Raw genomic sequence first — 24,143 nt, 5'->3', positions numbered from 1 at the left:
TAGAGGGACACAACACCCTTTGACCAGGCGTCAAAAACACTGATACCAGTCCGCCTCGGACGTAACTGGTCGTTTTGCAGATGAGGTGTCCTTTTTAACGATCGCAAAACCTGCAAATAATTCCTTAGCATCCTCATTGTGGTCGTAGCCTCGATCCATGGAGGCGAAGAACTTGGGAAGTCAACGTAGTGGTCCTGGATGATAAGACGCCAGAATGGGTGAGCAATGGGCTCCTTGAGAGGAAGGGCCTGAAGGAAGGCGATAAGGTTGTCGAAAGACTTCTCAGTGGCATAGAGTTGGCGGAGATGGAACGTCTCCGCAATATGTGGGTCAGAGATGCCAGATGAGACAAGTGTCGCAATGTGCGGTGCTTGCGCGAGAACAGTAGAAGAGATTGAAGTTGACTTCTGAGCAGAGAATGTGTCGAGACCAAGAAGACCGGCGAGTAAGCTTGTGGCATCTGTGCCAGGCTTCGCCAGCGATCCTGCAGTCCTGAGTGTGTGGAGCTTCACATGCAGACTTGCCCAGGCCGCGTCTTCGACCGCACGCAGTCTATTAGCCTCTTGCTCCTTTGCCTCCATGGCCAACCTCTGTTCTCGTTCCCTCCGGAATTTTCGACTTGTTCTGTGGTGAGACCTGCTGGTGTCCTCCCTCGCTCTGGCGCGTCAGTGTCATCTTCGTCACCATTGCCCTCATCGTCGTTGTCTTGCCAATTGTCTCCAGATCTTTTGGGACCAGCTTGTGTGAGATGCTGCTGCAGTTGCTGGACATAGTCGGCCGCGACCTCGGGAGTGATCCCCAAAGCCCGAAGCTTGAGGGCAAAGTCTTCGACATCGAAATCTCCGTTGACGCAACCTTTGAGAAGATCTTCACATTTCTTAGCAAGTGCAGCAACATTATCAGTGCTTCGTTCGTCCAGCATGAATGATATTTAGATTTCGAAGGAGAAATGAACGAAAAAAGCGAAACGGTGAATGAAACTTCAGGCACACGGGGGCTGATTAAAGGCTTGTAGAGTAAGAGGATAAATAAGTAGGCAAAGCCTACTGTGCAACCTGGGATGAAGGGTTTGTAATGAGTGTAAAGCTGAGGGAGCGAGCGAAGCTCAGCTCACCTTGGATTGCAGGGAGAAGAATGGGTGCAAGTGAGACAACTGCCCCGATGTCTCTCAGTTTTTCGACCTCCGCCAGAATTCTGGCACCGAAAACTGAGACAGAGCAAAGGCCTCACTCTCCCGGATGAAGCGGCGCTTCTAGGCGGAGCCTAAAGGTGACGTGGCGATGCCAGTTAGCCTTGACGAGCCTGCAGAGGCCTACGAAAACGCTCCTTACCCTTGGAACCCGCGTTTACAACAATCATACACTGCACCGGATTTTCGAGGTGTACACCAATGCTAACTGGTTCTCCATGTTCGATTGTGCTCATCCCCATCACTTTTCATTCAATTGTGTACCCTGCGAAGAGTCTCTACTCCGTGAGACGCACTCAACAGTGTGATTACAACGGTATGAGCCTTTGCAGCCACAGCGCATGGTTCGCCATGTCAGGGCTGTGGACCCAGCCGTTCCTTATTGGGACCTGGCGCCAGTAACACCACCACCACCACCACCGCCACTGTTCCGCGCAATACGTATGAGCGTCTAACCAAGTATTAACTGCAGCTCTTTTTTCAGCGCGTGTTTCCTGGCCAGCCAACCCTTATTCTGCGAGAGAAGAACGAGCGGCTTTATAATATGTGTTCAAAGCCCACTCTGTGCGACATCAGTCCTGTGCTAGGGAAGGACGGGATTCATGTTACACCAATGTCCGACTTCATTGCGAAGGATAAGCGGCTGAGTTACTTGACGGCTTGATGATTAACTCGCTCAGTTGGGCTGAGTTAATACCATGGATGAGTCCCTATGAAGGTCACGAAGATTCTAGTATGATAACATTATCTGTGTGTAGAATAATATTTATTGGATTTGGTTGGCTGTACATGGTCGTAAAGTAAAATACAAGGGGGAGCCTGAGGAAGACACAGACATTATAAAACGTCGTATATAGTGTTGGAACCCTCAGTGTTGCGCAGGGTAGACTCCTGGCTGGTAAGGCCAGTTGATATGTACTTATTATTCGAGTTTGTAGTCAGTGGTTATATCTCGATCCTCCGCTTCGGTATCATCCGCTTCCTGAGCAACTATTTGGCACCTCGCTATTTATCTGCCGGATTGCCTGGGGGTTGCCCGAGGCCAGTGTTGAGTCGATAGCATCTAGAAAATAATAAATGTACATGAAGAAATGAAAATGGATGTTTTCGAGACTCCGACACTCGAGAGTCTATGCATTGTCGACTCTCCAGGTATCATGATTTTTCAGTGGTACTATGGTACTATGGTATTTTCTTGACTATTGTGGAAGTTACTGCCGCAATGCCATTGTCAATGCCTCAGTTTATCATTACATCACTGGCTTTCTCAAGACTCAAGCCCGCTTTTTAGCGTTAAACGTTAAACATTCTATGTCGACAAATTACAACCTCGTTTTTAGAAATTTTACAACTGAACAACACTAAGTATGATCAGTAATGCACAATAATTTTATTTGTGGGTCTAGAGAAAGCCGTGCTGTGTCGAAATTTGCACATCGCGATCTGTTTGCACATGCTGACCACCCGCAATAAGCCGAACATTGTCGGTGTTGATGTTTTACCCCAATGGACCTTATCAACTGTTTCTGAGCCAGTAGCAGAGTAAAAATGTCTTTTAATTCTACTATAATCTACAGAACGTGACCACAACTCAGCATACATTGCTGCAAGCCAAGCGTGTCCGCGGAAGTCCGAGTACTAAGTCAGGCCTGATCATCCGAGTTTCTCCGTTGTACTTCGCTTCATCTGGGGCTTCTTCGTTTCAACATCCTCAGGTACCCGGGATCGAGATATAACCATTCACTCGAGACTGTTATTATTCTATGGCTCCTACAGAGCCAATATTTATACTACTTCAGACTGTAATCTAGAATATACTACAACTTTCTACTGCTCTCGTGCTTACTCAGATACTCTCGGCTTGATGCCGGATTGCCCCTTCTAGAACTTTCCGGCAAAATCCCAACATATAGTGACTCGAAAATTCTGTGCAACATAACAACGATAACAACAAAACACAACGAAAGCAGGTCCAAATCAAGCGAGAACATTAATAATCTAACATCTTCTGGCATTCCATCTCTTCTACGGATCTCGAATTCCCAAAGTTCCTCCTGGACTCCCCGGGAGGAAAATACTGCGATCGTCCGAAATCTATGAGACGGAAGCGTCGATCTTCTTTCTTCCGGAAGATCGGCCAATCAGTCATGTCGCCGTGCTGCATGAGGATGTTCCTTGGGAAGAACGAGTTGTGCAGCCACCCCTCGCAATGCATGCGGAAGAGTAAAGAAGCGCATTCGTGTCTGAAATGGGCGTTGGTTAGCCCGGGTGTCCCGGAAAGAAGAACCAGACGTACCGGTCATCTATGTCCAGCTCGTTGACGTTGACAGGCGTGCCGCAATCTTCCAGGAGCATAATTGGACTGAGGTATTCCCCTTCTTTCGCTTCACCCTCCTCCGGAACATAATAGCCGTAAAACTGAGGTACGACCGCAAGCGCAGGCGTAGGATCGTGAAGGGGATCAATAACATTATACCCGCTCCAGTGCTGGAAGAAATGCTCGGGGAATTTTTGGTAGTTCCTCGCCTCGCGTTCGAGATGGCCGTCGTTCTGAACAGAAAGTTTGGCTCCGACGCTGACTTTGAACGTTGTCGGGGCTTGGTTACGTATCTCTTCGTGCTGGCAGAAATTCCCGGGAGTTGTCCACTTGACGTCAACAAGGACCCGACGGGAGGGACCTTCATAACACGTACGGGAATCTTGACCGCCCTCAGTGATGATGGTCTTCCGTGGTTCACCCGCGCCATCGACAATCTCCAGTTACTCGCCAGGCCTCATCCTTTCCTCGATCCACATCTTTCCCTGCCTCCCGTGCTTCGTAGCGATAGCTATCATCAGGTCCTCGATCTGCATATCAAGAGGCTGCGTCTCGTCGATCTTCGCTTCGGGTTCTTCCTCTCTGAGCTTTTTGAAGAGCGCCTCCTGGATGCATGTTTCACAGAGGGACGGTTCCATTACCAGGCTGCGTGGAATCTCCCACGCAACACGATAGACATACGAGTGGTGACCTTCGCCAAGGCGGTCGTGAGAATTGATGTACAGGTGAGCTTCGGGAGTAGAAAGAGGTGTAGGTGGGGCACGGGGGAACACTGCGAAAGTCGCTTCAATGACTGGACCTTCCTTCACTTTGCCAGTCCTGATTTCCTCGGAAGCGGTGGCATAAATACGACCTTCCCTGGGTTTGTCTTTAGCAGCCGCGCTGAGCTTTGCTCGTTCCTTAGTAATGGCGTCTCGAGTCTCTTGGGTGAGATGAAGCTTGTAGGTGCGGGGAATAGAGCGTTCTTCAGCGGGTCGGCAGTTACCAGGATGGACATGCAGAGTATCGTCCGGATCATGAACGATTAATTTCTCGGGAAGTAAATGAAGTGGAAGACGGTTTTGGAAGTGAACGTAGCGCTGGGCGGAAATTCTGCCTCCTTCCTAGGAAAAACTTATGAGTTTACTTACAAGAGGGAGATCTTCTAACGTACGATTTTAAACTTTTCATCGAACCCTTTTTGTATGAAAGGTGGTCGATGGTCATCATCCCTGAGTATCAGTGCCATATCACATGGGAATAGCTCCTCAGGTTCCGCCTCCTGCTCAGCCCAGGCGATCTCGTCTTTCGCATGCTCAAGCTCTCCAATCTCTTTCATCCATGCACAGAGCTTGCTCCCAGTAGAGATCGTCGATAGATATGGACAATCCGGTATACGCATCGTGCGGAAAAAATCCAGTACAGTGGCACCCCACAAAGGCTGGTTATTACCTGCGAATTTACCAGGAGGTGTCGATTTCATGACGGGGCCCTTGGGATCTCGAGGCCAATCTCGAAGAATGGCTCGCTTCCGGACATTCTGAATGGCTGAGCTTGGAGCTTTGGGAAGGTCCTTCTGCTCCGAGTCCTTCTGTTTCTGTCGGCTATTGTGATCCTTCACAATTGCTTCGGCAAATTTTGCCTTTGAGAACATGCCTCGAAAACCGGTTTCGAGATCATCAGTGAACATTATGGGCAAGTACTATAAAACAATGGTAGGAGAGAGCAGAGGCGAGAGTGGCGAGTACTCCGAGTCCAATGATAGGGAGTACGGATATGGGAATGGAACAATGGTAGAGTGAGTGGCAACCCACGAACTTCGAAAAGGGGTCGAAAACGCGAACTGTCACAAACATTGTCGGGATCACGTGTATCCCGTCACCAGTGGCAACGTGTCACGAGTCTAATACGAGACCACGAAAGACTGTGCTATAAGACGGTATATAGGAGAAACTGCACTTCGAATCCCAGATTTACAGTTGTTCCCAAGAACGATCTTAACCCGAATCAAGGCACAACTCAACTGCGTCCTTAAACTGATGTCTGAGAAGAGGCTTCAGTTTTCAGGCATTCTGTATCGGAAGACTGTCCTACTCACTCGTGATTTTGGGTCACCAAAGTACTTTCGACCGTTCTTCTGCAAGTCATAAGACGGGAACGCAAAACGTCAGCGCAGAATCAGATTTGGCATGAATACAATGTCGTCGCAAAACACTGCCAAGCATCAGCGGTAAAGAATGGCAGAAATCCAGAAAGTCAATTTGTGTATTAAGAGTATCACACGTCCGCTTCTTTACTTTACTTCTCGGCATGGATAGCGAACGAAGAAGGAAGGAGATCCAACAGAAGACTGAAGAAATTCTACCGCGCCACCATTTCAGACTCGGATCCCAACAGGGTCTGGAAAATAGCGAATGAATTGGGATCTTCGAAGGATTGGCAATGATCACATAAGTATTGTCGTGAGCACGCCTCCTCACAGCGATCAGTGGAAACAGGATGATGGAGATGAACCAGGTCGTTGAGAAGTGTTCGAGATGGATGTAACTGCACTGGCAGCCTGGCGGCGTATGGCCTACGCGCTGTGCATCTGGTAAGGCACCGAATATCGCCAAGGAGGAAAGTGAAAAGGCCCCAAAATGCGGCAGATCATCCAATACATCAGTGTTAGCAGAATCTCTGAGGACGCTGTTTATAGTCAATGGATGATGCACAATGGGGAGTACTATTGAGCTAGTTCCTGTATTCCATGCCAGCGGTTCGGGTGTCGCGGGTTTAGAAGTGCGAAGTTCTCAAATGAACAAGAAATCTTCCGGCACGTTGTGCGGAGAGGTGAGAATCCGGTTTAATGAGGAAGCTAGCCAATCGGGTGCAATTGGCGTCGGGAAGACGGCTGCGCTAAATCGGCATGTCGATAAGCGTAGAGTAGGGACCGAGAATAAGGAACTCTTGGCACTGCTTTCAGGTGTACATATACCTTGACCCTTCTGTCTGGATGAAAACAGTAAATTGTGGCAGGGAGGGAAAAGAGGAAGCCTAAGAATATCAAGGCACTGATGATAGCGTCAAGGGGTTAGGTTTCGAATTCAAGGGTTCAAATCAAACTTCATCGATATCTGTGAAGATGTATGTTTTATTAATAAAGCGTGATGCAGCATGGATAGCTAAAGACCCACAAGGCTTACTGAAACCAAAAGATCCGAACATCTGAAAGCATATTTAAAGCCGATTCTGAGCTTGGTCCAACTGAACAGCTGCCGTGATTCGCAGTTGCACTCACAAGCGCCTCGGTTCGTTCCTGATTCAAGGGCAAGAACATTAAGATGTCGTGCGTACAAACCGGAAGATCTGGTGGCTGAGATTCGATGTTAAAAAGGCGCAACAGTCGCGTAGGATATCAGGCGACATGCGAGATTTCTTCGCGGAAGCACGGACGTAACACATTCTTAGTCGAAGGGAAGTTGCCATAGTTGTCGACCGAGACAAAATCGAGACCTACGAAGCCTAGCAACGCGAGGCACCATGCCGTCTATGCGAAGAGACGCCACCCCCGATGAGCGGCGTGGAAAACTATATTGAATCCGATATAACATCAATACAAACTGCAACCAGTGGAAAGAACACACCTCTGTCAAAGTTCCATCCTGACATCGTGGGCCACGGAGAGGCCTATGGCAGGCGACTGATTCGAACCAGTCATGATACGAGGAGAACAAGTGAATTAGAGATAAAATCTTTTGGACTACCGAAAATACATACGTCATTCCTTCAACGATAAAGCCGACAGATCTCCCTGTTCAGTGTTCAAGATGTCTAAACAGAAGCCCGTGTGTTATCCACAAGTTGTCGACGAATTTTCGCCAGTTCTTGCCCCGAAATAGCTGCTTACTACGAGTGAGCTAGTCATGGCTGGTGGTTACTCAGATGAGCGCGCCGCGTTAAATTACTTCCTTCGCATTCTGAGTCAGGACGATGATGCCCTACGTCTAGCCGTGGACAGAAAGCCGGGGCCGGAAAGAGGTATGGACGAAATCAAGTGGTACAAGAAGATTGTACAGCCCTGACCGCTTGATCCTCGTGGAAAGCATGACAATGAGAATCGCATTTTGGCCAAGTTGCTGAGATATCAGATCGTCGCTTCACGCTTAGTCGACAATGACGACGATTCGTCCTGTGGATCATAATCAGGGCACGAAGGGATCATGCGGCAAGACATACAAATTGTGGTGATACAGAGGAAGATCTTCAGAGTTCGGCTAGGATGAATATCGTCATTGCTACGGTCTATGACATAAAGACGAACATAGCTTAGATGATATGTGAAAGGAAAGCGGTCTCAGGGATATTCGGTGAGAGTCCGCGGGAGATCCGACAAGAAGCAAGGAAAAAAAGCTCGGTCATAGTAGTGGAGTCAGCGGGTCGTGTATAGCAATGAGGATAATGAGATGCGGCGCCCATCACTTGGACTGCTTGACTATCCCGCCAGCCAGCGTCCCTAAACCAGCGCCACTTGAGACGACAAAAGATCTCGCCTTGTCCAGAAGCCCTGTTGTCGAAGAGGCCGCAGCACGCAGAGTCTTGGATGCTAGACACACCAACGAGCTCAAAGCCCGCCCAACCATACGAGATCTTTCTTCTCCTGGGAGATATAGCTGCGAATCGTCGGCGAGGAACAGTCACCGTGATTGGCCCCAATCATGGTTCAAGTCGGCTAATGCTGCCAGACTGTGGAGCTGATGACAGTGCTAAGGGAATGCCCGAGAGACAGCGCCCCGAAAATGGTGATACGGCGGTGCTGCGCTGCCGCAGAGCGCGTACCATGTGGCTTGTCTTATCACGAGTCTTGTCCTTTTCTATACGGCCACGAATTTGCTTGCCGCATGCTCCTCCAAACTGTGGTAAACTGCATGATCAGTTTTACAGAATTTGTGGATGATCGACCTTTCGCGGGACACAAAAAAAAACACCTCGATAAGAATGAGGAACTACTGCCATTGTAAGCGTCTCTGGAACGATGGTCAGTGTCGTGCCCGGTAACGTGCAAGTAGCTCACCTGTACCAATGAAATGCACCATAAATAATGGACAATTGCCGAGATATCATCATACACGCTTTCCGGTGTGAAAACGGCCGTGGTTATGAATTCAGCACGAAGAAAAATCGAGGCAAAGAAGCTGTCTTCTTCTAGACAGATGTCGTGGAAGATACGCGCGACCAAAAATAGTCGCCAGGACGCTCTGGAAAGTTCATCGGCCATGCAGACTGGCTGCTCGAGCTCCATCAAGGTAACATATGGCGAACGGGAGTCTGCGACGGCACAGGCCGAAATGCTTAACCTCAATATGAAAGCGAGGTTTCCTGGTCAACGTAAAATGTGAGCAGGAATCATGAAATGATACAGAGAAATGCTAACAAATGGGGACTAGCAGATGCGGCAGGCCGCTACAGTTCATCTAGGGGCAATGTGAATCTCCTTATGTCTGCAGACCGCTTCCCTACCAACGGACATCATGGAGTTGAGCATTCTGGGCAATTGCATAGCGTCGATATCCCAAGTCTGGTCTGTATTCTTCCACGATGCGTCGCAGGACTGTCGTGGATCAAGCCGAAGAACGAACGGTCCCAGGATTTTCGAAGGTAGTGAAGGCCTGCGGAACTGGCTCATTTGGTTCGGTTTGAGAGAACAAGACCAAGACTGTGGGCTTCTATTTGCATCGATACATGACTGTTTACATTCTCAAATGAATACCCCATTGTCGGTTGTTATAATCGCAAGCTGAGAAGGTCATCAATATCCTGCCGAAAACAAAGAAGTGTATTGACCCATGGAACTGTTACCGATATTATATTGTTCCTTGAGGATAGTCGTCGCCACGTCTGCGAAACGTGGCGAGCTTTCTTTTGAGAAGCGACCGGATGCAGTGAAGGACCGTCGCTCCATGATGAGCTCTGCGCCGACTTGCGCTATCGATACTACTTCGTCACGAATGTCCAGGAGGTTGCCAAAACATCGATCATCACTAATGTGACGGCATTGTGAGCAAGAAGTTGTACATCGTTATTTATGACTCACTATGCGATTCCCCAAGCACATTAAGAAACAGTTCATTGCGTAGCACTACCGTTATCACATAGGCAAATGACTGGTGGTCGTTGGAAATGAGAAAATGGCGGCGGCAGATGCTCAGCATCATACTGACAATCGAGTCAGGTCATTGGTGCATGAATGCGACATGCATCTGATTCCGTGGCTTCGTAAAGGCAGCGCTTGTTCAATGGTGTTTCGTGATGGGGAGAACACCTCATCCGCAAGGAAGTTTCATGAAAAATGGAGTGACCCGCCCTTACAAGCGAAATGAGAAGTTTACTGGCGTTTACATCTTCTGTCGAACGAGGTAATACTCGTGAAGAGCAGAACACGCGTCCCGTATGTTTTGCAGAGCGTTCAATACGCTGTGCGAGTTCCACCGGCACAATCCATTGCCATTGATGAGATTTTCAGAAGACAGTGTTTGGAGTGGGAACGGACGGAACTCCTCGCGTTTTCTTTCTAAGCGAAAGAAGAACACACATCCCCTGCTGTGTTTGGGGTTAGTGATCACGCCTATCACCGGAATCGTCTCGTCAAGCTCAAACAGGAGACGATTCGTCTACACTTTCCCCAGTCTTCCGTACGAAATTTATCCACGACGGCGGAAACGAGGCTTAGCTCCAATTCCATCCTTCCCCTCCTGTCATCTCGAAGCGAGTCCAACAGAAGTCTCTCGTATATGTTAAGATCCTGCCGCCTCGAGGCGATGTCCAAGACGCGACTGACGCCTTGTCGTCTTAAGCGACATATCGTCTGACTCATGAGTTCGGAGGAGCTTGGAAACGAAGACAGTAGTTCGTTGACGCCCGCTCTACCTGCGTGCTCTCGGAGACAAGATACCGGTACACGAGAAATGGGAGTTTGGTTCTGTGGGGCGCTCAGTAAAGCGTATGACCGAGGAGCATCAACGTGGACAGCATAGTGCAAATAAAGGTCGGAGACTCCGAAACTACGGTTGCTTGGCGAGTACTGTTTTTGTATCGTTGCGGTGCTGATGGACTGTGCCAGAGTAATCTGATGCGATACTGCAAACTGGGGACAGAACGACCGAAGGCGGCCAGAGAACTGGGGAAATCTACAAGAAAGGATTTAGTCAACATTATTTTCAGTAATTATTCAACAGGCTCACCTTATTAGAGAAGCGAGCATGGGGGTTGCTGTTATAAACCCTGGCCTTCACCGGCGGAAGAATGGTTGAATGATGAACCATCTCCCTGGTTGTAACTAGAAAGTAGCGGGAATGAATATGGGCCCCGCGAGAGATAAAGCCACGAACCAATACACGCCAAACATGAGCGCTTCATGGCCATCTTGAAGAAAATGAGGACATTATCATGATCATTCCAGAGGTCCAAAGTAGGGTAAACGGAATCGGTGCAGTGATCCCTGACGAGGCAGGCGCCGAGGGTAAACAAAATGATTCTAGTCGTTGAACACGACAACCTTCTGCGAGGAACGTCTCGATACTCTCAAAGAAGACATCTAGATACGCCTGTAAGAATACTCGTCACATCAAGGCTGGAGTATATGCGCCTGTACATCGCTGTGAGCCCAGGAGAGCCCGAGGAATAGTGACTAGTCACACATACATAGTACCACTCTCCAATCATTCTGGGCTGAGCTCAGCGTGCACCACGACGGTACTGGTTCACCGCAGTGTATTGACCTCAAGGACCTCCGACTTACGGTGGCTGGCCGCAGCACCGATTTCGTATGAATGTGGCACCGATGAACAGTGTATAAAGATGCTCTGATACGACGTTGCGATCTGGAGACACAATTGCGGAATGCGGAAAACATTGAGCCAAAGCCTGCAAAGAAGGAGTCAGTTGACATGACTTCTAGCAGATGTTCGATTGGCTCACTTCATGAGAGAAGCAAGCATGACAGGGCTACCGGTATGAACCCCTGGGTTTCACTGGCGGAAGAACGAACTGTCGCCTCGGGTGTAACCAGTGGAAATCTATAGCGGGAATGAATATTGGTTCAGTAAGTGGTGAAGCTTGAAACCAAGTACCGATTGACACCAGACAACCGTCTCGATGGATAAATGGCGCTAGTCTTTGGTACGACAATTCTTTTCCGACAAACGCCTCAACGCTCTCAAGGAATACACCTAGACACGCCCGGAAGCATAATCGTTACTTCAAGAGCTGGAATCTCTCATCCTGCATCCGTGCATCCCTGTGAGCACGAGAGAGCTTGACAAATGGTCACACATACCTAGTATACTGTATTACTTTCCAACATTTTGAGCTGAGCCCTGCGTACACGCGACGGTAACGGCAGTATATTGATTATTGACCTCAAGGGTCTCTTCCTTAGCGGTAATCGGTTGCACCTGAGGTAAGCGAAACGAAGACATGAATAACGGTGAGTACGCACAGTGTACTCTGCTGTCTCAAGAATGCAATACACTTGCTGAGTTTTTGTTTCTGTTAGTACCAGATATCCAATCACGCTACACCGGCCATCTGTACGAAGTCAAGATCGAGAGAGACGCGTTTGAAATGCCTTTTCATTGAGCTCGATGACCGGAGAAGAAATGTCTTCCAGGAAATAGAGTAGTTAATCGGAGCAACTGCCATAGACATGCTAAAATATATCCAAGCTGGAGAATTTCGAGAGGCTTAGCATTCGTCCTTTTTTGCGTATTTTAAGAGGTTTGTTCAAATCGCATTCGGCCCCAGTCGCAATTTGAATAAAAGGGCATTTTTCTGAATCCTGCAGTGTATTGGCCCGGTGCTGTATTCTTTGCGAAAGTGAGCGAGACAAGTATAGAAGGAAACAATAAGATACCCAGGATACAATCCCGTATGGCGAGGGTATAGAGAGGACACTAGGAAGAAGAGTGTAGAAGACAAGTCGCGAGTCAGAGGGTTAGGGTTACAACGGTCACGCGATGAATTGGAAATTACGCCTTCCTCACGGACCGGAATAGCCAGTGCCGAAGGTGCCGGTACCACAATTCAAGGTCCGCATCCGTACGGACCTATCGGCATCATAGTTGACGTTCATCACCGTCATCAGAATCTAGCCAACGACGAACTGTAGGTGCACTAATCTCGTCATTCTTGTTGTAGATTCACTCAATCCTAGGCAATTTGTAGAAACTATATATCAGGTGTATTTCTATGGCAGCAGTGGGCGAAGTAGCATGCATGAGCTATGTTTTACCTCAAATATGCTACGGAGACATAGTGATTGAATGATTGAATGGAAGGTGTTATGTGAGTAATTCTTCCTTGTTTCGACGCGTTTACATATTCAACTAGGTCAAAGTCAATCTGACCATCACCGGGCGCAGTTGGGAAGTTTTCACCATTCAGGATCCTGTGCAAGCGAGAACCAGGCCTACTAGGGCTAAGGAACGGAACGAGACTACGATAATTTCGGGGAGTGAGTGCCAAATGATGCAGCGTAGTACTTTGACCAGGATGATAATTCAGGTCAGTGCATTTTTCTTGATCATCTATACATCCTGACAGGTATTCTAGTGCGAGGAGAAGCGCCCAGTAGTGACGCTTGAGAGGGAATATCGATAATGATAGAATAATACGATGGTGGAATGTTAGATGGAAAAAATGCCAGCAGTACGTAACTTTCAATTGTGATGAAGTTAACGCTCATCTGTCTGTCCAACAAGGTAGTCCTGTACCCCTTCCCACGCTTTTCACGAATACTGGTTCTCTTCTTCCGCAACTGACGGCTTGCTTGTTCTCTCTGCCATCAATGCGGAACGGCGCTTCCCGCCTGCGCCCCTTCAGCAAGTGCCGGCTCCACCACTCCGCCCAGCAGCGCTTTATTTTCGTCTCCATACATGGACGCGTCGCTGGGCGTACTGAACAGCACTTCGTGATCATCCCCGGCCGATTCCCAGCGCCCCACCCTAACCTTCAGCTTTTGGATCTTCAATACCAACAGAGTGGTAAGGATAAGCATACCGATGGCGAAGAATACTGCCACGGTAGCGAGACTGCGCGCAACGGGGTCATGGCACTGTATGATGGTCGGCTGCACATATGCTCCTGGGTTTGGACGAGTGGTTGCCATCGGTAGGGGGGAGACGCTTGGCATGTCAAGAGTTTTTTCAATGGTGGTAGCAGCCTGTGTGATCATCGCAACAGGGGAAACGCTCTGAGAGAATGCTGCGCTCATATTGCAGTGGGGTAAAGTGAGTGTGGGTGCTGTTCTGAAGTCCTTAAATTCTGATGGTGGCGTTTTTGTAGTTTGATCAAACCGGTGCAAGCGGTCCGTTTTACCAAGTATATCATTCCGCACCTGGGCGCCTCCCGGTGCCTCTTTTTGATACAATTCAGATATTTTCTGCTTTTGTCGCGCTTGGCTCACGTTCTCCATCCCATATTGGCCCGGTATCCGCAAGCGGCGGAGAATCAAATCCATTCCAGTCCCAACAAACGGAAGTCTTCTCACTGGCCTCGAACAAAGATACAGCGTCTTTCTTTCATGCTCACGAATTCTTCCCTGCTTCGGGTCTCAACAACCAATTCTACCCACCCACGAAAAGGTAACGCTTGTCATGCAATTGACGAAGCACTTGTTTTAACATGTTTCAGAACCAACATCTCCCCATTCATCAGCATGCCTGACTTCTTGGTCCGCGGGTACCTATCTACGCTCTAGATTTTCACCAGCAAGATCTTCCCGAAAAAATTTCTATTTGTGTAGGTCGAAGGCCAAGCTTTCTTGGGTCAAATTGTCATTGTCGTTGAATTGGGATATCTCCTTCTGCTTCTTTCAATGGTACCAACTGTTTACCACAGCGAGATAGTTTGTATCAGCAGGTGTTGTTGCATCCTCAAGTACTTCCCGCATCTTTATTTCTCTAGCGGCAGGCTAACAGGTCCTTAGATAGGGTAAACTCTTCAGCACGTATTCGTCTGGCGCTAACAAGATCAAAATGACAAGATTTGGATGACGTGGTGTTGCGATTGCAATACCAACTTTGCACGACTCTCATTTATCGGATTAGGCTGTCATCATGCTCGCCCCTCCGGGGTAGCGCTGTGTGACTGGGCGCTTGGCGCACTGGTGATTCATGATATACAGGGAAAGCAGACCAATGTCTGTACGGGAAAGACGCGGAGGCCTTTTGACTACCTCACGTTGGATGAAGTGAATAGCAGTAAAAACCTGGAGGGATGCCGACGTACCCCTTCCAGAGAGGACAGACAACCCTAACCCTAGTTTTCTTAGGGTTAAGGGTCGCCCACTCTCAACGTCGTCATCGCCCTTTCATGGGCTAGCATTCACGCAAAAATCACATCAGTGTCGGTAAGTCCTTTGCCTTTTTCTGTCTATCGTAGCTGATGCATGCTTATAGGGCATATGATCGAAGTCTTCAGCTGAACGGATATCCCAGCCCTACCACCCCCACCGTCCATTGTACGCAACACGCCGAGTCTCATAACCTGCATCTTTCTCTTCGCACAAGTCCCTACCGCTGAACCACTTCTCTCTGCATACTTCGGTGTCTTTTCAGAGGCACGTCGTCTTGGTCTTCGAGGAGCGGCAATGTGCAGTGGGGATGCCTAGAGCATGCCATAGAACATTCGCGATGGGAACCGATGCCTCACCTCTTAGCTGTAGAGACAGCGGATGCATAGCAGCCGTTGACGGAAGAGGCGGATTCGTCGTTGTGTCGTTCATGCTACCATTATAATCAACAACTCGGACGCTCGCCAGGCGCTATGGCGGGTCGAATACCATCATCGTCTCTCCACCGTTCGGTCGTAACGGTGAATGTACGACTTCCGGTGTATCACTTTCTGTTTGAGATCGCAGGGGGACATGACGATAGCAGAGTTGAAGAAGAACAGGTAGCAGGAGATCGCGTGATCTGCTGTTGTGTAAGCTTCGTATGCAACGCATCAGGGCAGCGAACAGTGACAGCTGTGCGTCTTCACAGACAGGAACAATGAGAGATCCCTTCCGATCGACGTGGTTGCCAGTGTTAGATGCAATTTAGGCACACACTGCGTTGTCATCTCCGCCACCATCGTCTTCGCGTGGTGGTGAGTTCTCCTCTTATCCATGACGGAATAAAAGGCTTACAGACGAACAGAAGATTTGGTTGGCTGGAATGATAAGGAGTGGGAGGCGCTGAAGCATGGTTCGAGGGAGAGTAGCGAAGGCCTGGGGAAGGACGGGGTTTGTATATCTTCTCTCCTAACGTTGAATGTCAACCTTATCTTACGTTTCTCAGGGTTAGGGTCTTGTGAATCAAGCTTGGTCGGAAGCGCATACATATGCCCTTCAAGAAGCTCCTGCCTGCAATTCTGCGAAGGATCATGTCCGCTCGTTCGTGTCAGCCGTCATCGGTGGGCAGTTCTGCTACATGCTATGCCTCGCAGTTGTATATACAAATGTGCTGTTGTTCAGCATCCCAAAATGCTCTTCAGAACGGTGCGCTAGGGAGGACAAGATGTCGTTTTGAACCCCCCGAGTCGCCAGGGTTCAGCGAACCGTACGCAATATCTCATGGAGGAAAAATGTATTTTATCTGTCAATTCAAGATTTCAAGTTGTCGATGTACAGCTGCGCTGACTCAAACCCAATACTCTCCATGAAAAGTCTCAGGTGGTGATGACCAAATCAGGGAATTTCAAATGTCGCCTCACGTCCATTTACGGACGACTTTCTCGTTTGCTTTCGACCACAACCATCTCACTCTCTGTCCTCTCTACACCATGGTCAATCTTTCTGAACTCGTAGTGGACTTTGAGGTGAATCCGCATGATGAGTGTCCTGAAGTACTGCAGACCATCAGCATGGAGGTCGTGCAGCCTGGCAACTCAGGCGGTCGGATAGCTTCTCTGGACGGGTTCATCATCTCTCGAGGACGCTGTGGCGATGGTTTTCACTCAATTCTGGACGAAGAAAGTGATGAGCTGCACCGGTTCTCTGTAGCTCTGTTCGATAAGTACGGCAAGGTCAAGTCTCACATTGTCTCAGAGGGATTTCGGAGTGGTACTCGCTGCTGGGGGAGGGAACTCAATGTTGGAAAGATTATTTATGTGGTCGATGTTACCGTGCACAAGGTGAGAGACTTTCAAGATCTTTTGATAGGTATTCACTGAGAACTTGTGCAGGATCGACGACAAGGAATTGGATCGTTCGTCCTTCAGAAGCTATTCGAGTCTGAGTACGTGCAAGACGAAGACATCGTCATATCCTGGCCGGTATCGAGAGATGCTTCGAATGACATCCTGGTTGCCTTTTTCCGTAAAGTAAGTTTTCAAATTACATCTTTCGCATAGCATATATGCTGATAATATTGCAGAACGGCTTTCGCCGGATTGGACGTACAAATTTCTTAGGCTACTCTCCCAATCCAAACCACCCATCTCGTCGTATTCTACCCGGGAACGACGTCGAGTCTTTGGAAGACAAGTTTCCAGAAAGCCCCTCTATCCCTTCCAACGAACTGATAGCCCGCGGACTCGATGTCATTAATGAGGAGCGCTGGAAGAAGTATCCTCTCCACTATGCTATCGTCAACAAAGACACGCCCGATATCACTACGGTCATTCAGTCTTTCTACGACAAGGATCCTGCAAGTATTCACGTACCAGATGACCGAGGTTTTCTCCCCGTTTTCGTTGCTGCGCGTGCACAAAATGTTCACGCTCTCAACAAGCTCATCGAACTCGGCGTCGCTGAAGACCTGAACAATACCAACAATGCCGAAGGAGTCACTCCCCTAGAGAGCGTGCTGGATAGCATGCAATCAACCCGCGAATTCTGCGAGGCCATGCTCGGCACGTGGCCGGGTAATTCGGAAAAGGACATCAAAATCGTTCGCATACTGAAGACGGCGATGGAACTTCCTGAAGATAGTGATGGTCAGCTTCCGTTTGGCTGCACATGTGGACAGTGCTCCGGCGGTTGGCTCTCTCCTCGGATGCGATTTGCTTTGCAAGGTAGGATCAAGGGATATTTTCCAAGTTGATCGAAAACTGATATCTACCTCTAGTTCAGGCTGCCTTCTATATGGACACTCTACCGATGGACCTAAGCAGCTTCACGCGCGGCGAAGCGCTTGACGCCTCAGAAGAAATGATCGGATGCGGGACGACGGCTTATCTTCCACCGGCGCTTCAAAGAAACATGTTCAAGTCCTTCTACAGGGGGTTCACGACCATATTCGAGGTCATCTATAAGATCCTAAAGAACGACTCTCAAATTCCGAAGCTCCAGGATATTGAACGCGACGCGGTATTTGAGTGGGGTACTTCGTTTTACCTTTCCAAAGGTGGGAGGGTGGAGTATGCTCTGGATGCTGTCACAGCTATTGCAAAGGAGCAGTCAAACTTGGGTGACGGGACGTTCTATGAAACGTTTGGTGAGGATGAGGGCTTTGTTCGGCTTCCCGAGTGTGTGAATGATGAAGAGTTTGAGATGGTGAGGGTGATGCTAGGATTGGATCCGAGGAAGTGTTGGGGTCCGTTCTATTTGGACTAGGTCTCAATGTTTAACCTGTATAGTAGTGTCGATTGTGATTGCTAGCACAAGTATGCCCTCGGTTGGTGCGGATTGGGGATTGGTGGACCAGATTTGACGAGAAGAGTGAAGATTGTGGGTGTTTCGTCTTCGTTTTCTTTTCAGGTCAATGTTTCCATGGTAGGCTGACTATGCGTCTTAGCTGTCCATTCCTGTATGCTCAGACGCCGGTGTATGCCTTTGCGGAGAGGATGGCGGATTTGATCATTGTATTCCAATTCAGCTTAGTTTCGCGCTTCCTTCGCTCTGAGGCTCTTGACAAGCGTTTTTAGCATCATCTTCAACAAGATCAATTTCTCTTCAACGACCTCTTTTGTCTCATCTTTCTTACGCCTTCTAGGCGTTGAGATTAGGTCACTATGGCGGTCAACATTGACCTTTTATTTGCTATAACTACCCAGTTAAGGCGATAGCCGTATTGGACCACTGTGCGTATCTGGGTGGCGCTTAACTGAGTACGCTCTTTCCATCCCTGTGTCTTCAAAACCTTCTTACACAAGCGTTCTGCAGGTACGTCATCTCATAACCAGTATGAGTCTGTATGACCGCGCCTCGAAGGGCATTTCTGATTGTCGACATTACATCGACCGGGTAGGCTGAAGCACTGGCCCTTAAAGGAGATCACTTACCGCTGTACAGCAGAACTTGTCGGGCGAGGAGTATGACGCCGACAAAACTTGAGGGTGGCGTACACTGCCTAGAACTTTGAGGTCATGATGGGTAAATGCTACACACCATGTCCTCCGTGAATAGACCTGGTGACTGCAACAAACACAGAAAATAGCGCAGGAGTTGCCGGAGCTATGGCATCTAGCTGGCGAAGAAGCGAAGGCTCTGGATTCGACTTCACTAGATCCACATGCCACGAATCTAGGTGCGTCCAGAGCAGAACAGCATGGATAGTCCAGGCAGTCGTCAAAGGGGCACCCGGAAAACGTAGAGCAAGCAGCTGTTGCATGAGAAGTATACACTGGATCAAGGTGGCGTTGATAGCGATGACTACTTAGGGGAAACAAGGCCTAGCTCACGACGGCGTCTTCAGCCTGCTGTTCTAGATTTTTGATATCCCCCCCGGCGATATCTCTGATTTCTCGGTTGCTATCTTAATTGACGTGAACATACTAGGAGATCTGAACTATACGTCCTGATTTTATCTATTCAAGTCACACTCAATTACCGAGGTAACCTGCGAGCTTTACGCTGTATGTTTTCTAGGCCCCAGCGAGTCCCTTTACAATCGATGATAGTTGATCAAAAAGCGGTGTCTTGGAATCAATAATATCATTTCCGTTATGCTATACTGAATGGATACAGCGAGAAGGAAATCTTCTGATCTTTTCGAATGCCCAACTCGGAGGTGGTCATTGAGCCGCCAACGCTGTTCCGGTCTGTTCCTCAAGCACAAGCAATGCAAGTGCAATGTCCAGCCAATGGAATTCTACTTCACTGTAAGCCTGGAATACGCACAATTAAATATCTTTCTCGAGATCTTACTACACGCCGCGAAGTCTTTGGATGCAACTATTGCAAGGTCGTTGTGTTTCTACTGAGAGCGGCCGGCCACTGCCGCAGCACTGAGTTCAGACATTCTATGCCCTAGGGTGAAGGATGATCCACTAAATCCACGAGATCTTTTCTGTGTTGTTATACACATGACTACGAAAGGCTACGATTGGTTGAAAACTTTTCAACAGCTCGGCGACCGGATATTAATATCATGAAGGGGAACCAATCAACAACAATTCAAGCCTGGATTGCTACTGGGCTCTAGATCATATTTCCGTCCAATCGCAACAAAGCAGATTTAGCATCGATGCGCAGCGCCATTCTCTGGCTTCTGATTGGCTGGACTTCTGATTGGCTAGTGCATCGTATATATTATCGTTGAACGGACTCTCGTTGAGGCCCATGTTCTAAGACCTTTGGGCGGTGCAGCTTACCCAACGTATCCCGGAGCAAGTACTACTTAAGAGAAATGATGTTGAATACCACCCTCCCCATTTTCAATGGCTCGCTTCAAGTTGGAAGATTTTGATGTTCAAACCCTTTTGTTTCTCGCCTCTACTATTCTCAGCCAAAACCCAATAATATCCGCATTTCTTCTTCTCACCCTTGTTTTCCGCATCCTCATATGGCCTTTGTTGGCGCCCTTGATGCCGACCGCACGTCTCGTGCAGCTCGAATCAGCGCTGAAGGCGACTTACCCACTGCTCGAAATGCAAAGCCCGTTATTTAATAATTCACGTATCCGCCTTAATGAGTAACTATCCTAGCTTGGCTTTGTGGCGCTGACATTCACCCGATGATCAGGTTCGAGCGGGAGGTCCTTGCATTGTTAAGGATGCGCTTAAATGTACAACGGCGATTAATTCTCGGCGGGTACTCCTGGAAGGAATATTTTCTTGATATGTGGAATATATGGCATGGGACTCAAGCCTGTCGAAGAAGGGTTGATGCATTTCGGGTCGAATTGGAGGTGAGGGTTCTAAAATTTTTAGATCGATTATTGGGCTGGATGACGAGTATTGAGTCAGATTGCTATTGTAGAAGACTGGGAGGTCAGGCATGAGGATATTCTGCGCCATTATGGAATGAGTGAGATAGCCAGGTCAACCATAATCCCCCTACAGTTCCGTGATCCCTACCGTACTGTGTAGCACTGCCTACCTACCTACCAACTTTGATCCTAGAGGCTGACCGGTTTATGAAATCCTCCCGTGTCACAACCGCAAATAGGGTATTTTGAAAGAAAGACCTGCGCGCAAGATACCCAAACATTGTCACGGATGGCTCGAAGGCTGGACTTCAGTGTCCGGGACACGACGAGATCGAGGCCCGAAGAACGAGTTTCCGGAGAAAATGCCGCATAGGTGATATGAAAGTGTGATGGCTTCTATGAACCGCTTATGCGACAGAGTGGGGTGAACCGGACTGGTACAGATACTCGCAGAACGGGCATTAGGTTTTGCCCAGAACTCAGCTATTGCAAAGGAGCAGTCGAACTTGGGTGATGGGACGTTCTATGAGACGTTTGGTGAGGATGAGGGCTTTGTTCGGCTTCCCGAATGTGAGAATGATGAAGAATTTGAGATGGTGAGGTTGATGTTAGGATTGGATCTTAGGAAGTGTTGGGGTCCGTTCTATTTGGACTAGGTCTCTATGTTTAACCTGTATAGTAGTGTCAGTTGTAATTGCTAGCACAAGTATGCTCTCTGTTGGAAAACGGGGTATCGGTTCGTTCCCAGTGTCACATGCACGGTAGCAAGCCAATAGTATTGCGTTTGGCTGAGCTCTGCAAACGCATGAGGATCTACACTAAAGTACCTACTTTTATACTAAATGTACTTTTACTAGAACTTTCCACACTTTTCCTCAGACTTCTTCCTTAATAAGCGAACTTGGCATGATGCCGGATTGCCAAATCCCAACACCCTCGGTTGGAGCGGATTGGGGATTAGTGGACCAGATTTAGTGAGAGGAGTGATGGTTGTGGGTGTTTCGTTTTCGTTTTCATTTTCAGGTCAATGTTTCTGGTAGGCTGACTATGCGTCTTAGCTGTCCCTTCCTGCGTGCTCAGGCGCCGGTGTATGCCTTTGCGGAGAGGATGGCGGATTTGATCATTGTATTCCAATTCAGCTTAGTTTCGCGCTTCCTTCGCTCTGAGGCTCTTGACAAGCGTTTTCAGCATCATTACTATCATCAAGATCGATTTCTCTTCGACGACTCCTTTCGCTTCATCTTTTCTTACGTCTTCTAGGCGTTGAGACTAGGTCGCTATAGAGATCGATATTGATGTTTAATTGCTATAACTACTCAGCTAAGGCAACAACCGTATTGGAACACTGTGCGTATCTGGATGGCGCTTAACCGAGTACGTTCTTTCCATTTCTGTGTCTTCAAAACCTTCTTACACAAGTGTTCTGCAGGTACATCATCTCATAACCAGTATGAGTCTGTATGACCACGCCAAAGTTGAAGGACATTTCTGACTGTGCACATTACGTCGACGGGGTAGGTTGAAGCACTGGTCCTTATAGGAGATCACTTACCGCTGTACAGCAGAACTTGTCGGGCGAGGAGTATGATGCCGACAAAACCTGATGGTGGTGTACACTGCCTAGAACTTTGAGGTCACGATGAGTACATGCTACACACCATATCCTCCGTGAATAGACCTAGTGCCACTGCCCTAGAACGAAGGATGATCCACTGAACCCACGAGATTTTCTCTGCGTTGCTACACATAACTGCGAAAGGCTACGATTGGTTGAAAGCTTTTCAACAGCCCTGCTTTCGAAACCACATTCGCCGACCGATATTAATATCATGAAAGGGAACTAATTTAAATGAACAGCAATTCAAGCTTGGATTCAATGCTACTGGGCCTCGTGTAGGCTCGTGATCAGCTCGTTTCGCACGTGGCTACGCTATTTCACTTTTGTTTATAAGTGAAATAGCGTAGCCACGTGCGAAGCGAGCTGGTCAGTGGTCGCATTTACAGCATTGATGTGTCATTACTTCTATGTCAGCGTCATTCTCTGGCCTATGATTGGCTGGACTTAGCTTCTCATTGGCTGGTGCGTCGTATATATTATCATCGAACGCTCGTTGAGGCCCTTGTTCCAAAAACTTTGGGCGGTGCAGCTTACCCAACGTATCCCGGAGCAAGTACTACTTAAGAGAAATGATGTTGAATACAGCCCTCCCCATCTTCAATGGCTCGCTTCAGATTGGAAGATTTTGATGTTCAAACCCTTTTGTTTCTCGCCTCCACTCTCAACCAGAACCCAGTAGTCTCCGTATTTCTTCTTCTCACCCTTGTGTTCCGCATCCTCGTATGGCCTTTGTTGGCACCCTTGATGCCGACCGCACGCCTTGTGGAGCTCGAATCAGTACTGAAGACGATCTACCCACTATTCGAAATGCAAAGCCCGTTATCTAATAATTCACGTATCCACATTAATGAGTAACTATCCTAGCTTGGTTTTGTGGCGCTGACATTCACCCGATGATCAGGTTCGAGTTGGAGGTCCTTGCATTGTTAAGGGTGCGCTTGAATGTACAACGGCGATTAATTCTCGGCGGGTACTCCTGGAAGGAATATTTTCTTGATATGTGGAATATCTGGCGTGGGGCTCAAGCCTGTCGAAAAAGGATCGATGCGTTTCGGATCGAATTGGAGGTGAGGGTTCTAAAATTCCTGGGTCAATTACTGGGCTGGATGACGAGTATTGAGTCAGATCGGTATTGTAGAAGACTGGGAGGTTAGGCATGAGGATATTCTGCGCCATTATGGAATGAATGAGGTAACGAGATCGACCACAGTTCCCCTACAATTCCGTGATCCCTACCGTGCCGTGTAACCCTACCTGTCTACGTACCAATATTTATTATTGACCATGGAGGCTGACTGCTTGCGTCGTAAACAACTGTTTCCGAAGGGCATAGATAGATTACGCACGAAGGTAATCTGGAATAGCATGCAAGACTTGACAGAAAATAGGGCATTTCGAAAGAAATGCTAGTGCACTAGATGTGCTATGTTTGTTGTTGGGAAAAGGGAGACGACTTCTTCCTTAACAACGTCACATGAAATAAACCAGGCAGATATATGCTAGCACAAAGTTAAGCTACAATTCGGGGGTGAGGATAAGACAGGGCAACGTGCCAATGAAATGAACATGAAGTAAACAAACGAACTAGACACAAACAAAAGATTAAGAAACGAGTCACAACCTAGACTCGTACTGAACACACGCTCTTGGACCGCCCGAAAGGGCTGAACTTTCAGTGTCCAGTGTATTACGAGTTCGAGCTCCAAAGAGCGGGATTCTGGAGCAAATCCCGCGTCAGTGAAACAAAATTACAGCTTTTAATGATATGAAGGAGTGGGATGAACTGAGTTGGTACTCGCAAAACAGCTTGAGCGTCTGGCTGTGCATATTCTCCGTGTTTATCACCAAAAATTGCCCCCAATAATCTGGCCACGACGTGAAAAATATTAAAGATAGATGGAAGGAAGTAAGCACCCACACGAGAGGGCT

The 24,143-nt window shown here is 48.2% G+C and overlaps 6 protein-coding genes across 6 annotated transcripts; 2 read left to right on the top strand and 4 right to left on the bottom strand.

The window, feature by feature from the left end:
• Positions 1-588: 588 nt before the first annotated feature.
• Positions 589-922, bottom strand: EV420DRAFT_1484870 (uncharacterized protein; the record flags this gene model as incomplete). The annotated part of the gene is made up of 1 exon (XM_060470121.1): positions 589-922. A coding segment is annotated over one exon (334 nt), but the record flags the coding sequence as incomplete, so codon positions are not given.
• Positions 923-3,179: 2,257 nt separating this feature from the next.
• Positions 3,180-5,175, bottom strand: EV420DRAFT_1649106 (uncharacterized protein; the record flags this gene model as incomplete). Its single annotated transcript, XM_060478258.1, has 5 exons — positions 3,180-3,432; positions 3,486-3,808; positions 3,883-3,898; positions 3,954-4,609; positions 4,660-5,175. The coding sequence occupies 5 exons, from the start codon at positions 5,173-5,175 to the stop codon at positions 3,180-3,182; spliced, it is 1,764 nt and encodes a 587-aa protein (XP_060324968.1).
• Positions 5,176-9,837: 4,662 nt separating this feature from the next.
• On the bottom strand, positions 9,838-10,884 carry EV420DRAFT_1019371 (uncharacterized protein). The gene is made up of 3 exons (XM_060465346.1): positions 10,853-10,884; positions 10,706-10,800; positions 9,838-10,651 (listed from the first exon to the last, which is right to left on the bottom strand). Exons 2-3 carry the CDS (start codon positions 10,723-10,725, stop codon positions 10,093-10,095), a joined length of 579 nt encoding a protein of 192 aa, XP_060324967.1. The 5' UTR covers positions 10,726-10,800; positions 10,853-10,884; the 3' UTR covers positions 9,838-10,092.
• A 2,421-nt stretch (positions 10,885-13,305) lies between these two features.
• EV420DRAFT_1649104 (uncharacterized protein) lies at positions 13,306-13,734 on the bottom strand (the record flags this gene model as incomplete). Its single annotated transcript, XM_060478257.1, has 1 exon — positions 13,306-13,734. One exon carries the CDS (start codon positions 13,732-13,734, stop codon positions 13,306-13,308), a length of 429 nt encoding a protein of 142 aa, XP_060324966.1.
• Positions 13,735-15,912: 2,178 nt separating this feature from the next.
• Positions 15,913-18,462, top strand: EV420DRAFT_1019301 (ankyrin repeat family protein). Its single transcript, XM_060465345.1, has 5 exons — positions 15,913-16,637; positions 16,689-16,826; positions 16,880-17,519; positions 17,573-18,174; positions 18,242-18,462. The coding sequence occupies exons 1-4, from the start codon at positions 16,206-16,208 to the stop codon at positions 18,058-18,060; spliced, it is 1,698 nt and encodes a 565-aa protein (XP_060324965.1). The 5' UTR covers positions 15,913-16,205; the 3' UTR covers positions 18,061-18,174; positions 18,242-18,462.
• Positions 18,463-22,628: 4,166 nt separating this feature from the next.
• On the top strand, positions 22,629-23,515 carry EV420DRAFT_1019246 (uncharacterized protein). The gene is made up of 4 exons (XM_060465344.1): positions 22,629-22,676; positions 22,744-23,065; positions 23,116-23,281; positions 23,340-23,515. Exons 2-4 carry the CDS (start codon positions 22,815-22,817, stop codon positions 23,460-23,462), a joined length of 540 nt encoding a protein of 179 aa, XP_060324964.1. The 5' UTR covers positions 22,629-22,676; positions 22,744-22,814; the 3' UTR covers positions 23,463-23,515.
• Positions 23,516-24,143: the final 628 nt, after the last annotated feature.

This window comes from Desarmillaria tabescens (genome assembly GCF_030435595.1).
Source record: "Desarmillaria tabescens strain CCBAS 213 chromosome Unknown EV420scaffold_56, whole genome shotgun sequence".
In the NCBI taxonomy this organism is placed as follows: domain Eukaryota; kingdom Fungi; phylum Basidiomycota; class Agaricomycetes; order Agaricales; family Physalacriaceae; genus Desarmillaria; species Desarmillaria tabescens.
This window is presented reverse-complemented; position numbering and strand designations above follow the sequence as displayed.

What these genes read in the sequence shown, in the direction of transcription:
- EV420DRAFT_1019371 (XM_060465346.1), bottom strand. Translation starts at nt 10,725, where the DNA reads ATGCTCGCTTCTCTAATAAG. An exon ending in ATGCTCGCTTCTCTAATAAG is followed by an intron (nt 10,652 to 10,705) that starts GTGAGCCTGTTG and finishes CCTTTCTTGTAG; the next exon opens with ATTTCCCCAGTTCTCTGGCC.
- EV420DRAFT_1019301 (XM_060465345.1), top strand. Translation starts at nt 16,206, where the DNA reads ATGTCGCCTCACGTCCATTTACGGACGACTTTCTCGTTTGCTTTCGAC. An exon ending in TGGTTGCCTTTTTCCGTAAA is followed by an intron (nt 16,827 to 16,879) that starts GTAAGTTTTCAA and finishes ATAATATTGCAG; the next exon opens with AACGGCTTTCGCCGGATTGG. An exon ending in GATGCGATTTGCTTTGCAAG is followed by an intron (nt 17,520 to 17,572) that starts GTAGGATCAAGG and finishes ATCTACCTCTAG; the next exon opens with TTCAGGCTGCCTTCTATATG.
- EV420DRAFT_1019246 (XM_060465344.1), top strand. Translation starts at nt 22,815, where the DNA reads ATGGCTCGCTTCAGATTGGAAGATTTTGATGTTCAAACCCTTTTGTTT. An exon ending in TCACGTATCCACATTAATGA is followed by an intron (nt 23,066 to 23,115) that starts GTAACTATCCTA and finishes CCCGATGATCAG; the next exon opens with GTTCGAGTTGGAGGTCCTTG. An exon ending in CGTTTCGGATCGAATTGGAG is followed by an intron (nt 23,282 to 23,339) that starts GTGAGGGTTCTA and finishes GTATTGAGTCAG; the next exon opens with ATCGGTATTGTAGAAGACTG.